Consider the following 13,413-nt stretch of genomic DNA (forward strand, 5'->3'; position numbering starts at 1 on the left):
AATGGATTTAATGGTATTATTTGTTGTTATTTTTGTTCAGTTGCTAAGTCATGTCCGACTCTTTGCAACCCCATGGACTGCAGCACACCAGGCTCCCCTGTTCTTCACTGTCGCCCGGAATTTGGTTAGATTCATGTCCTTTGAGTCCATGATGCTATCTAACCATTTCATCCTCTGTCTTCCCCTTCTCCTCTCGCCTTCAATCTTTACCAGTATCAGGGTCTTTTCCAATGAGTCGGCTCTTTGCATCAGGTGGCCAAAATATAAGTTTCATTAAATACATTTTGGTTTCTTGGAATCTTCTTGTATTGATAGCAACATCACAGCTGTGATTTAATCACCATTCTCTTAGCCCTTTTGAACCCATGTCCTGCCGGCTATAAAGGCTGTCAATTCATATCTTTTGGTAATCGTTGCCTAGAGGAGAACTGTTCTTGGTCAGACGCTGAATTTCCCACACTTGTGGAACACCTTCCTGCTGACCACCTGAAGTGAAAGACTAGAAGTAATGATGAAATCTAATTCCCTGCCCTCCCCCCCCCCCCCCCCCCCCCCCCCCGCCGCCGTAGAAGCAGCATGAGCTGGGTCAGCAAAGCCAGTCCCCGCAGATGGCTTTAAAATACCTCTGTGATTTGATCTCCTTGCGTTTCTCTAAGTGCCTATCACTGTCATCCTTAACCACTCTGACAAGATTCCAAGGTGAGAACAGCCCAAATGAACAAAGCATTTGTGATGCCTCCCAGGGACGTTGCTTATTAAATAAATGAATTCGGCAGTGAACCAAGTCTGACTTGTGAGCTGCAAGGCAGGTTATCACATTGACGTGAAGATCATCCCATGTATTTTTTAACCCGTTCAAATGCTCTGTTATCTCTCTGCTGCCCAGCATAACTTATGTGAAACAATATCAACTTGCAAGTTAATGATGTCGGATTGTATTTTCAAATGTGCAGGGAGTCACTTAGTTCCATTCCTTTGTTTGTTTTGCAGCTTGTTTTCTCGGAACAACTAGAGAATGTTTATGAAGTGTGTGTGTGGAGGGCGGGGAAGGAAGGGAATAAAAATGCATTGCTTTAGGGCAGCACATCTGTTTTGGGGACTCTGCTGGATCTGCACATTAAGCATTGTCATGACTTATGGCATGTCCTGAAATTGCCTTCTACTCAGAGTTGTTCATACCAAACTCAAAATATTACAGTTAAACGAGTTTCACTGTTCTGAGTTAGTTTCCTCTTTTCATGAGTGGCAGGATATTTTTCTTCTCTATGAGAAAGCATGCGAACGATGTCTGACAGGTGGTAACTCATTATTTTATTTTATTTTTTCAAACAGATGGGCAGTATCAGGTAGCTCAAGCCTTCCCACAGACAGAAGAGGAGGTGGAGGTGGATGCACATGCATTCAGCCACCGGTGGAAAAGGAACTTGGATTCTATCAAGGCCGTAGACTCGAACCGAGCCAGCCTGGGCCAAGACTCCCCAGAGCCCAGAGGCTTCACGGACCTGATCCTGGACGATGGGCAGGACAACACCACCCAGATTGAGGTGGGTCGATAATCTGGGTGATTGAGGTGGATTAATGAGTATGCTTCTTGGAAGGCACCCAAATTCCACATTATGCTGTCTCTTTGGCTCAATTTAGAACTTTTGGACCTTGTTGCAGGGATCAGTTTAATTCATTAATTAATAATTGATTAATGATGGTAACAACAATAATCACAATATATAACAATAATTATGTGTTATACAATTTGTTGATAGTCAGGAACTCAATGATAAGTAATTATTACTCATTATAAATAAATTAATAGAATTAATTAATTAATATAAATAAATAAATAGCGAAGCTATTTAATCATCCACAGATTCACTTACTCAAGAAACAGACAAACAGGGGCTTGGTGTGGTGATGACAGTGAAGGGAGAGAATAAAGCTCCTCCCCGCTGGGAGATCAGTATGTCAGAGGGTCAGAAAGTCTAGCTGCCATAGCCACGTGATATGCACAGAAGTATGTACAGGCCAGTGTGGTGTGGAGGAGGGGTATCATCTGCTAGCAATTGGGGGATGGACTGCTGGCGAAGAGGCTTAGGAGTGGGCATTTAAGCTCAGGCTCAACTGGTTGAGAGGAGCTCAGCAGGCTGATAATCTGTTAATAGTAAAAGAAGATTGCTGGCAGAATGAATTACACATTCAAAGGCTGACTGTCAGGATGACAGGCATGGAGTCTCATATGGTAACCAACCAGCTATACCAGTTTACCTGGGACTGAGGGGGTTCCAGGGATGTAGGACTTTCAGTGCTTAAAATGGGGAAGTTCTGGGCAAGCTAGGATGGTTGGTTACTCTGTTCAGTTCAGTTCAGTTGCTCAGTCGTGTCTGACTCTTTGCGACCCCATGAACTGCAGTATGCCAGCCCTCCCTGTCCATCACCAACTCCCGGAGTCCACCCAAACCCATGTCCATTGTGTCGGTAATGCCAGCCAACCATCTCATCCTCTGTCGTCCGCTTCTCCTCCTGCCCTCAATCTTTCCCAGCATCAGGGTCCTTTCAAATGAGTCAGCTCTCCGCATCAAGTGGCCAAAGTATTGTAGTTTCAGCTTCAATATCAGTGCCTCCAATGAATACCCAGGACTGATCTCCCTTAGGATGGACTGGTTGGATCTCCTTGCAGTCCAGGGGACTCTCAAGAGTCTTCTCCAACACCACAGTTCATTAATTCTTCGGTGCTCAGCTTTCTTTATAGTCCAACTCTCACATCCATACATGGCTATTGGAAACACCGTAGCCTTGACTAGACAGACCTTTGTTGGCAAAGTGATGTCTCTGCTTTTTAATAAGCTATCTAGGTTGGTCATAACTTTGCTTCCAAGGAGCAAGTGTCTGTTAATTTCATGGCTGCAATCACCATCCGCAGTGATTTTGGAGCCCAGAAAAATAAAGTCAGCTGCTGTTTCCACTGTTTACCCATCTATTTCCTATGAAGTGATGGGACCAGATGCCATGATCTTAGTTTTCTGAATGTTGAGCGTTAAGCCAACTTTTTCACTCTCTTCTTTCACTTTCATCAAGAAGCTCTTTAGTTCTTCACTTTCTGCCATAAGGGTGGTGTCAAATGAGTATCTGAGGTTATTGATATTTCTCTCTGCTGTCTTGATTACAGCTTGTGCTTCATCCAGCCCAGCGTTTCTCATGACGTACTCTGCATATAAATTAAATAAGCAGGATGACTATATACATCTTGGTGTACTCCTTTTCCTATTTGGAACCAGTCTGTTGTTCCATGTCCAGTTCTAACTGTTGCTTCCTGACCTGCAAACAGGTTTCTCAAGAGGCAGGTCAGGTAGTCTGGTATTCCCATCTCTTTCAGAATTTTCCACAGTTTATTATGATCCACACAGTCAAAGGCTTGGGCATAGTCAATAAAGCAGAAATAGATGTTTTTCTAGAACTGTCTTGCTTCTTCGATGATCCAACAGATGTTGGCAATTTGATCTCTGGTTCCTCTGCCTTTTCTAAAACCCACTTGAACATCTGGAAGTTCATGGTTCACATATTGCTGAAGCCTGGCTTGGAGAATTCTGAGCATTACTTTACTAGCATGTGAGATGAGTGCAGTTGTGCGGTAGTTTGAGCATTCTTTGGCATTATCTTTCTTTGGGACTGGAATGAAAACTGACTTTTCCAGTCCTGTGGCCACTGCTGAGTTTTCCAAATTTACTGGCATATTGAGTGCAGCACTTTCACAGCATCATCTTTTAGAATTTGAAATAGCTCAACTGGAATTCCATCACCTCCACTAGCTTTGTTCATAATGATGCTTCCTAAGGCCCACCTGACTTCACATTCCAGGATGTCCAGCTCTAGGTGAGTGTGAATGATCACATCTTCATGATTATCTGGGTCGTGAAGATCTTTTTTATACAGTTCTTCTATGTATTCTTGCCACCTCTTCTTAATATCTTCTGGTTCTGTTAGGTCCATACCATTTCTGTCCTTTATTGAGCCCATCTTTGCATGAAATGTTCCCTTGGTATTCCCAATTTTCTTGAAGAGGTCTCTAGTCTTTCCCATTCTATTTTTTTCTCTAAGGCTTTCTTATCTCTCCTTGCTATTCTTTGGAACTCTGCATTCAAATGGGTATATCTTTCCTTTTCTCCTTTGCTTTTCACTTCTCTTCTTTTCACAGCTATTTGTAAGGCCTCCTCAGACAGCCATTTTGCTTTTTTTGCATTTCTTTTTCTTGGGGATGGTCTTGCTCCCTGTCTCCTTGTACAATGTCACGAAACTCTGTCCATAGTTCATCAGGCACTCTGTCTATCAGATCTAGTCCCTTAAATATATTTTTCACTTCCACTGTAAGTCATGAGGGATTTGATATAGGTCATACCTCAATGGTCTAGTGGTTTTCCCCACTTTCTTCAATTTAAGTCTGAATTTGGCAATAAGGAGTTCATGATCTGAGCCACAGTCCGCTCCCAGTCTTGTTTTTGCTGACTGTATAGAGCTTCTCCATCTTTGGCTGCAAAGGATATAATCAATCTGATTTTGGTATTGACCATCTGGTGATGTCCATGTGTAGAGTCTTCTCCTATGTTGTTGGAAGAGGGTGTTTGCTATGACCAGTGTGTTCTCTTGGCAGAACTCTGTTAGCCTTTTCTCTGCTTCATTCTGTATTCCAAGGCCAAATTTGCCTGTTACTCCAGGCAAATGTGACTTCCTATCTTTGCATTCTAGTCCCCTATAATGAAAAGGACATCTTTTTTGGTTACTCTGTTATTACATGTAATTCTCTATGATAATTGGAGCCATGAAGTGGAAAGAAAAGGATGGTTGCAGGTGGGCTTGGTGAGTATGGAACGCTGCTGAAGGCACATTCCAGGCAGATTTTGGGATTGCCCAGAGGCCTCAAGGGTGGTGTTGCATTGCTTGGGTTCCCATTGTTGTTGTCGTTCAGTTGCTAAGTCATGTCTGACTCTTTGTGACCCCATGGACTGCAGCACACCTTATCCTTCACCATCTCCCTGAACCTGCTCAAACTCATGTCCACTGAGTCCATGATGCCATCCAACCATCTCATCTTACTGCCCTCGTCCCCTCCTGCCCTCAGTCTTTCCCAGTATCAGGATCTTTTCCAGTGAGTCGACTCTTCACATCAGGTGGCCAAAGTATTGGAACTTCAACCTCAGCCTCAGTCCTTCCAATGAATATTCAGGGTTGATTTCCTTTAGGATTGACTGGTTTGATCTCCTTGCAGTCCAAGGGACTCTCAAGAGTCTTCTTCAGCACCACAGTTCAAAAGCATCTAGGTTTCCACGGTCCTTTGCATTGTAGATGGTAAAGTATGATCTTGTTAGTACACTAGATATAACAAAAAGAAACAAATGAATCGTATGGAAATAAGTGAAAACCGCCGGAATGAGAACTGAGCTGTTTGTTCAGTTTGTTACAGCAAGGGAGTGAGCCTTCATCACTGGCCTTCAGAAGAGACTCAAAGAAGGAAGGAGAGTAGGAAGCTTCTCAGTTTAAAAAAAAAAAAAGAAGCTTTCAGGTATGCTCTGCCTGGAGGTGGTTGGCATGGAGAAGCCAGAGGTGTGCTAGTCAGAAGCCAAGTATCTTGTGGGATTGGTCTGGGGGATGTTTGGCTTTCCATGGTTGGTCCAGAGTTGGGCAGAGTAACGACAAAAAAAAGAAAAACCATCAGTTGTCAATAAAGTCCTGCCCATTCTGGTACAGTTGCTTCCAGGATTGAATTTTGGCTCCTGGATTAGTTGCTCTAGAAGTTGAGGTCAGACTTCTGTTTTTATCCATGGTGTGGACATTGTCCATTTGTATATTCTCTCCATCTGAAGTTTTAGTTCCTACCATCGTCTAGGTAATACGCTTATGTTTTAAAGAACCAGGCAGCATTCTTTTTGGTGCCCTGAAATACTCATTATTTAGGAAGAGAACTCAACTTCATGAAGCAGATGCGACATAGTTCTGCAGATAGTATCAAGGCTTTGTTTTGTTCCCTCAGGGTAAGAGCAATCTTCAGATCTGAAGCATAGGCCATTGGGATTCTATGGATGTGAGAGTCCCAGCGATTTTTAAAGCCGTTCTCCATCCGCTTAGCTAGTGTGTGACTTTGGGGGATCTCTGGATGCCCCAAGTCAGCCCCTTAACAGGCAACAGAGGATGTGCCAGTAGCAGAAGTCATATAGTGCTTCCAAGAGGCCATTCTGCCTCCTGCAGGGTGTCTGCTATTTTGTCAACAATGTAGTTATAGCAACTCAGAGTGGGCAACGCAGTTCTTCTCTGACCTGCTCTTTGGCCAGGGTGCAGCAGAAAGCAAGGCGAGCGGAACAGAAGCAGAGCTGTTTACTCTCTGTCTAGAACTAAGCTAGTAACCTGTAGAGATTAAAAGGGGAGAACACGGACTCCTAGAACTCTGTGGTCTCTGTGCAGGATGCTGACTTTTTCTTATCATTTATCAAATAGAAAAGTCCTTTTGCTCAGAGATATATGAAGACTTCTCAAAATTAGTCCTAGTCATTAGTATAGTCATGATTTTGTTATTCAGCCACTTTTTCTCTTTTTCTACCGTAATAGAGGGATTCCTGATGGTGGCCTCATAGAATGAGTTTGAGAGTTTACCTTCCTCTGCAATTTTCTGGAAGAGTTTGAGCAGGATAGGTGTTGTTAGCTCTTCTCTAAATTTTTGGTAGAATTCAGCTGTGAAGCCGTCTGGACCTGGGCTTTTGTTTGCTGGAAGATTTCTGATTACAGTTTCAATTTCCGTGCTTGTGATGGGTCTGTTAAGATTTTCTATTTCTTCCTGGTCCAGTTTTGGAAAGTTGTACTTTTCTAAGAATTTGCCCATTTCTTCCACATTGTCCATTTTATTGGCATATAATTGCTGATAGTAGTCTCTTATGATCCTTTGCATTTCTGTGTTGTCTGTTGTGATCTTTTGGACTCTGTGGGAGAGGGAGAGGGTGGGATGATTTTGGAGAATGGTATTGAAACATATATAATATCATATATGAAACAAGTCACCAGTCCAGGTTTGATGCACGATACTGGATGCTTGGGGCTGGTGCATTGGGATGGCCCAGAGGGGATGGTACTGGGAGGGAGGAGGGAGGAGGGTTCAGGATGGGGAACACGTGTATACCTGTGGCGGATTCATGTTGATATATGGCAAAACCAATACAATATTGTAAAGTTAAAAAATAAAATAAAATAAAAATAGAGGGAGACCACATGATGTCAGAGATTCTGAACCAGTAGAAAGGAGGAAGGGTGATGGAGGGAGCTATTCGCTGAGTACTCTCGGTGCTGAGACCTGCCAGGTGCCCTGTGGAATCATCTCACCTGGTCCTCTCATCAACCAGACAGGACTTGCGTCCCCAGGTTCACTGGCTAATCTCAGTGATTTACATGAGGGGACTTGCAGATTTTTAGGCTTAGTATTTTTCTTAAGCTCTCTCATTAATGAATAAAGGGCTGGCTTTCAAGCCAGGGCTGCCCAGCTCTCAAGACAGCCTTATTACTTGACTTCCTCTAACACGAGGGGTAATTTTTTTGGATAGTGGCAGCACCTGAATATCAATAGAGTAACCCTGGGGTTTCAATCTGTGTGGAAGGGGAATTTTCTTGAAGCTAGATTTCATAACAAGAGGACTGCTTTTATTTTAAGTTGGTTTTTGTGGGGTTCTGGGGATAGATTGAGATTATTGGGGATCTAAAGCTCCGTAAGTCACTCCTTGGCACCGCCACTAGTTCTGGAAGCAAAAGCCTACATCTGAAACTTCTCAGCAAAGTTTATTTATCCTGGCCCTTGAAATAGTATTTTTGAACACTGTTGCATCTCTTTGGGGGCTGGGAGCGGAATACTTTTGTCTGATTGAGTTAAATGGGAATAAGAAAGAAAGGAACCAAATGGTTAGACAGTGACTGCTCTGCCCTGGGCATTGTGACAAGATCTTTCTTATCTTTTAGGAATAAGCATTTTGATTTATGTTGCGTAATACAAGCAATGAGCATGAGAGACTCTGTATGCTTTTTCTTTTTAGAAGCTTCCAAAGTCGATGTCAGGAATCAGAATTATTTTGCGTAAGAGCCTGACTGTAGCAGCGGCTGTTAAAATAATATGTATCCCAGTGAGATTTAAACCACCCAGAATGGCATTCATGTGCGTGTTCTCCCCAACTTCTGCCACCATCTAGACTTTATATCCCAGTTTCACTGAACAAAGACAGAAAACAAAAGACAATAGTATATTTACTCTTTTGGCACAGGCTCATTCTGAAATAAACAAAGGCTGTTATTCTCTTAAATTGTGACAGTATTTTTTCTGGCTCTGCCTGAGAACAGATAATGGAGGGATTATAAACCTTAGTATCCCAGTTAAAGAATGCTTCCAATGGAAGGTTCGTTGTTGTTGTCATCGTCTTCTTTTTTTTTACATTCTTTTCATGAAGATATAAAGATGTTTTGAAACTATTTGTATTTCCTGGTGAATAAGTGGGGACTCAGTAGTTGACAAGTGCCCCTGTTGATCTGGATGTTAATTGACACGAGAACTTTCTTCTTGTATCTTCTCTGTTCGTGTGGACGTGTGACCATGTGGACGTATGACCACTTGAACAGAGGGGATCCAATTGGGCAGATCGAAAGAAGCATTCTTCCTTCGGATTAGTGGGTATTTAAAGCAGTCACTAGCGTGCTTTTTGTAATTACTTTGGGAACATAAGGGCTTCAAGGAATTTCAGGTAAGACTGAATTCCATTCATGATTCGGCCTTGTTTGAGCAGTCTTCAGTGAATTCCATGCCCCCAGGGACACATGCATGGATGAGCAACACATGGACCTTCTCCTCCCTGCTGACTGCCCTTCTGTTTTCTGGGGCAGAACCCTTACAGCATTGAGGGGGCCTTGTAAGAAAGAGGAGGCTTAAGCAGTGTTTGGTGAGAATGGCCAGTCTTTATAGAGCTATGGTTCTTGGGTTTCTTCCTGTGTAATACTGTTGGTAACTTACAGTTCCTCACTTTACAGAAATCAGTCACAAATTCCTTTCTAATGCAAGGAAGCAAATACGTGGTTCTTACCACTTTTTCCTTTTTATTATTTTTTTATTTTTTTAATTATTATTATTTGTTATTTTTATTATTTTTCTTTTTTCTTTTTTTTTACTTTACAATATTGTATCGGTTTTGCCATACCTCAACATGCATCCGCCATGGGTGTACACATGTTCACCACTTCTTTCACATGAAGTGTTTGGAACTTCATATTCCTTCTCTTGGGCCAGTGAATATATTTCTGAAAAGGCTTGTCAAGTGTGATTTTGTTTTTGGCTTTGATTCCGTATTACCTGGATGACTTGAAGAAGGGAAGGTTAAAAATAGGATTTATGGATCATATAAGTGTAACTCCATGATCCAGACTGACTGAGACACTGTGAACTTGACCAGCACCTCTCTGGTGATGCAGATATGGCCAAACCATAGGCCACACTTGGCCTTGCAAGGAGTTAGAGCTCAGAGCAGATTTAGCTGTTAGGTTTGAGGATGTACGTTTCTGAAAAATCCTAGATTAAACTGCACTGACTACCAACATCGCTCATGGATTTCACATTCTTATACCAAATAAAAATTGCAGGCACATCTAGCAATTGTGTCACCTCTGTTTACATTAAAGCTTATCTTTAAGGAAAGTATCCTGGAGAATGGTTAGCAAATATGCCCTATATTGCTGTTGAGTCACTAAGTCATGTCTGACTCTTTGCAACCCCATGGACTGTAGCCTTCCAGGCTTCTCTGTCCATGGGATTTACCAGGCAAGAATACAGGAGTGGGTTGCCATTTCCTTCTCCAGGGGATCTTCTTCCCCACCCAGGATAAAACCCACATCTCCTGCTTTGCAGGCAGATTTTTTTTTACCACTAAGCCACATGGGAAGCCCCAAGAATGTGCTGTAGTTGTAGCTAAAAACTAGAGATCAAAGACTTCCCCGGTAATTCAATGGCTAAGACACCAAGCTCCTAATTCCAGGGACCTGGGTTCCATCCCTGTCAGGGAACTAGATCCCATATGCCACATGTAAGAGTTCACATGCCATAAGATTGGGTGCTGCAACTGAGACCAGGCACAGTCAAATACATAAATAAATAAATCTTAAAAAAAAAAAAAAAAAACTAGAGATCAACTGTTTTTCCCCAAATGCGTATATAAAAGCTCTTTTTTTGATCATCTGCTGTGGCACATTGTCAATTGTATCTGTATCATATTGTCACAAATTCTGTATTTCTTGAAAAAGCTAGCAGTTGCTAATTGCTGCACACAGGTTATTGTATGCATTCGAATATTTTATTGTAGTTCATAAGTAGGTACTCTGTTTGCCAAGAAAGAAGTCACTGGCAAATCCTTGATCTAAAAGAGAGTGTGGTTGCTTTAATGGCATTTTACAAAGCAAAGGTAAATTTCATAATGTCTCATGTGGGCATAATCTCCTTGGTATGTTTACAGGATAGAGAATGCATCAGAATATTCTTAGATAATGAAATTCTACTGCTTGTGTGTCTCAAGCCTAGATATGCTTTCTTAATTTCAGAGATCTGACAATAACAGTTCTAAATAGAAATATCAGTAGAAGTAATAAGACACAGCATCCCATTTCACAGAAATAATGGAAATTTGCAAAATACTACTATGCTGATTCTGCCTCAGGCCACTGTTCTGCTTAGGAACTCATGGAAGACAGTCCTTATAGATGAGAAGGATGTGATTATAATACAGATTTGTGACATTTTTCAAAAGAAAGAAAAGTCTCACCTGATACTGGAAATTTCTGTTACTATACTTATTATGAATGTGAAAAGCTGGTGTAGATTTTTTAATGAAGCATTTCCATCTCAGGGGAATCTTAAACTTGCGGAGGTATCTCTCTGTGGTTGCAGAATCAGAAAGCTGTGCAAAGGGAATACTAAGATAAATCCTGAAGAAGCACACTTCTCTGACTCAAGAGTGAATTGAAATTTCCTAAATGCATGGGGATGTCAGATCAGCTTCCACAAAATATGAGAAAGAAAGTTTGGTGAGGGCCTCTGATTAAAAAGGAGCAGAAATACTGCATAAATTAATCGGTACCCAGAGGAAGACCCTTATTCTGTAGAGAGCCAGGATTAGTGTAGAGACAAGTTAGCATCTGAACCCAGTCACGGAGAGAGAGTTAGAAGGAAGCCAGGTATCAAGGTATTTCTAGCCAGAGAGTTTTGCACAGATAAGCAGGGACAGGATTCCAAACTTCCTTATATACTGTGTGTCTTAGTCTGTTCAGGTTGCTACAACAGAAATACCACAGACTGGGTGACTTAAACAACAGACTTCTGTTTCTCACAGTGCAGGCTGGAAGTCCAAAATCAAGGAGCTGGCGGATTTGGTGTCTGATGAGACTCCACTTTCTGGTTCATAGTGGGGGGCTCTCTTTCTGCTGTGTCTTCCCATGGCTAAAGGTGCTAGAAGGCTCTTCAGGGATCTCTTATATAAGGGCACTAATCCCACTGATGAAGGCTTCACCCTCGTGACCTAATCACCTCCTAAAGGCCCCTCCTAATACCATGGCATTAGGGGTTAGGTATCAACATGTGAATTTTGGAGAGACACAACTGTTCAGTTCATATCACTACGCTAAGGTGTTTGGGATTTATCAGGAAGGTACTTGGAAGCTACTGAAAAGTTTTAAATAGGGAAAGGCGAGACTGTATTGGTGCTCCAAAAATATTACTATGGGGGGCTGAGGGAGAAGTGGATCTGAAAACACAAATCTAAGGAGTGGAAAGATGATTAAATTTAGATGAGAATTACTGTGAAGTAAAGTGAAATAGTAGTTAGAGGAATGCTGCTAATGAGCATATGAATTTCAGGAATATTTAGATTTCTAATCAATAACATATATTAACCACTATGATCAAGTTTATACCCAAACTTCTGGTGTTTGCTTGATTTTGAGGGCAATTACAGATCCTGGTCATTTCCTTCCCTGGCAGGGTGGCCAGCTACAACCTTGACAGCACCTATCTCATATGGTTTGGGAATTGAACTCATGTCTTCAACTCTGTATTGCCAAAGGTTATGTGAACTGACAACAAAATCTGTTTCACTTCCTTTTTGGGGGGAAATTGGCAAAAACACACAGTTTCAAACTTATGATTTAATCCCATTCATTTTCTTTTAGAATCTTGATGATGATGACTTTCAGTTTTCAAGGAAGAAAATCCACTGAAAATAGTAAATCAGGCAGAACTTATCTGCAATTATTGCTCACCCTCTAAAAAGATAATGAGGATTAAAATAGAGTGTCATATATCTTGCTCAATTATAGATTATTCTGAGCTTGACATGTCAGCTCTTTATTGAAACAAAAATGGAAAAAGATCCATAACTGTCCTTTAAAGATTTCCATAAAGAATAACGGAATTATCTCTATGATGCTTCACTGTTAGTTAATTGAGTTTGCTTACAGTAAGAGCATGTAAATAGTCTTCAGAAAGATATATACAGGTTGTAAAATTTCAGCTGAATCTTCACCAATACTTTGGCCACCTGATGCAAAGAACTGACTTATCTGAAAAGACCCTGATGCTGGGAAAGATTGAAAGTGGGAGGAGAAGGGGATGACAGAGGATGAGATGGTTGGGTGGCATCACTGACTCAATGGACATGAGTTTGAGTAAACTCTGGGAGTTGGTGATGGACAGGGAGGCCTGACATGCTGCAGTCCATGGAGTTACAGAGTCAGACATGACTGAACTGAACTGAAAATTAAGTGTGTTATAGTCATATGATTTACTTTTAGAACAAGAATTTTATTTTGGAATAATATTCTTACATTCTCCATACATGAAAAGAAATATCGTATTTAACCTCCCCTCACCAGGAACCTGAGATTAATAGAATCTTGCTCTTGAGTTTCTCCAACCTCAGTTTCCTAGCCATTCATGAGGGCTGTATCATATTGTCTACCTTTCTTCACATTAATAGGATCGTGATAGGGAACTTCTAATACAGGAAACACCAGGTTAACCAGTTGAATTTCTGTCTTGTCATCTTGCAATCTTCTTTTTTGTCTTTCCTTAGGCTAACTTCCAACAGGATGTTTAAAATATGCTTTCATAAAAATTATTATTATTATCAAGATTATAGTACAGCTCAATGTTATTAGTCTATATCATTTATCCAACTGATTTTTTTTAAATCATGCTGAAGAAATGATTAATTGTTTGATAGTCCAGAATGTGTCCAGTCTTTGTATGTTGAGGAAGGGGCTAGGGTAAAGGAACAAGTGATCACTAAGGAGGGACTAGAAGTTGGTAGCAGAAAAGCCAGTAGAGTCCTCTGTTCTCCTGGCATCTGATGGAGGGGTGTCTGCCAG

The 13,413-nt window shown here is 41.4% G+C and overlaps 1 protein-coding gene across 3 annotated transcripts in view; it reads left to right on the forward strand.

Moving 5' to 3' along the window:
- The window catches only part of PLXDC2 (plexin domain containing 2), a 425,380-nt gene that overhangs the window by 172,148 nt on the left and 239,819 nt on the right, over positions 1 to 13,413 (forward strand). For all 3 annotated transcript variants that reach the window (XM_019973017.2, XM_019973018.2, XM_070800805.1), the window contains exon 2: positions 1,333 to 1,544. In XM_019973017.2, coding sequence (XP_019828576.1) covers positions 1,333 to 1,544 — 212 coding nt within the window. The remainder of the gene's footprint in view (positions 1 to 1,332; positions 1,545 to 13,413) is intronic.

This window comes from Bos indicus, chromosome 13 (assembly GCF_029378745.1).
Source record: "Bos indicus isolate NIAB-ARS_2022 breed Sahiwal x Tharparkar chromosome 13, NIAB-ARS_B.indTharparkar_mat_pri_1.0, whole genome shotgun sequence".
NCBI classification, from domain to species: domain Eukaryota; kingdom Metazoa; phylum Chordata; class Mammalia; order Artiodactyla; family Bovidae; genus Bos; species Bos indicus.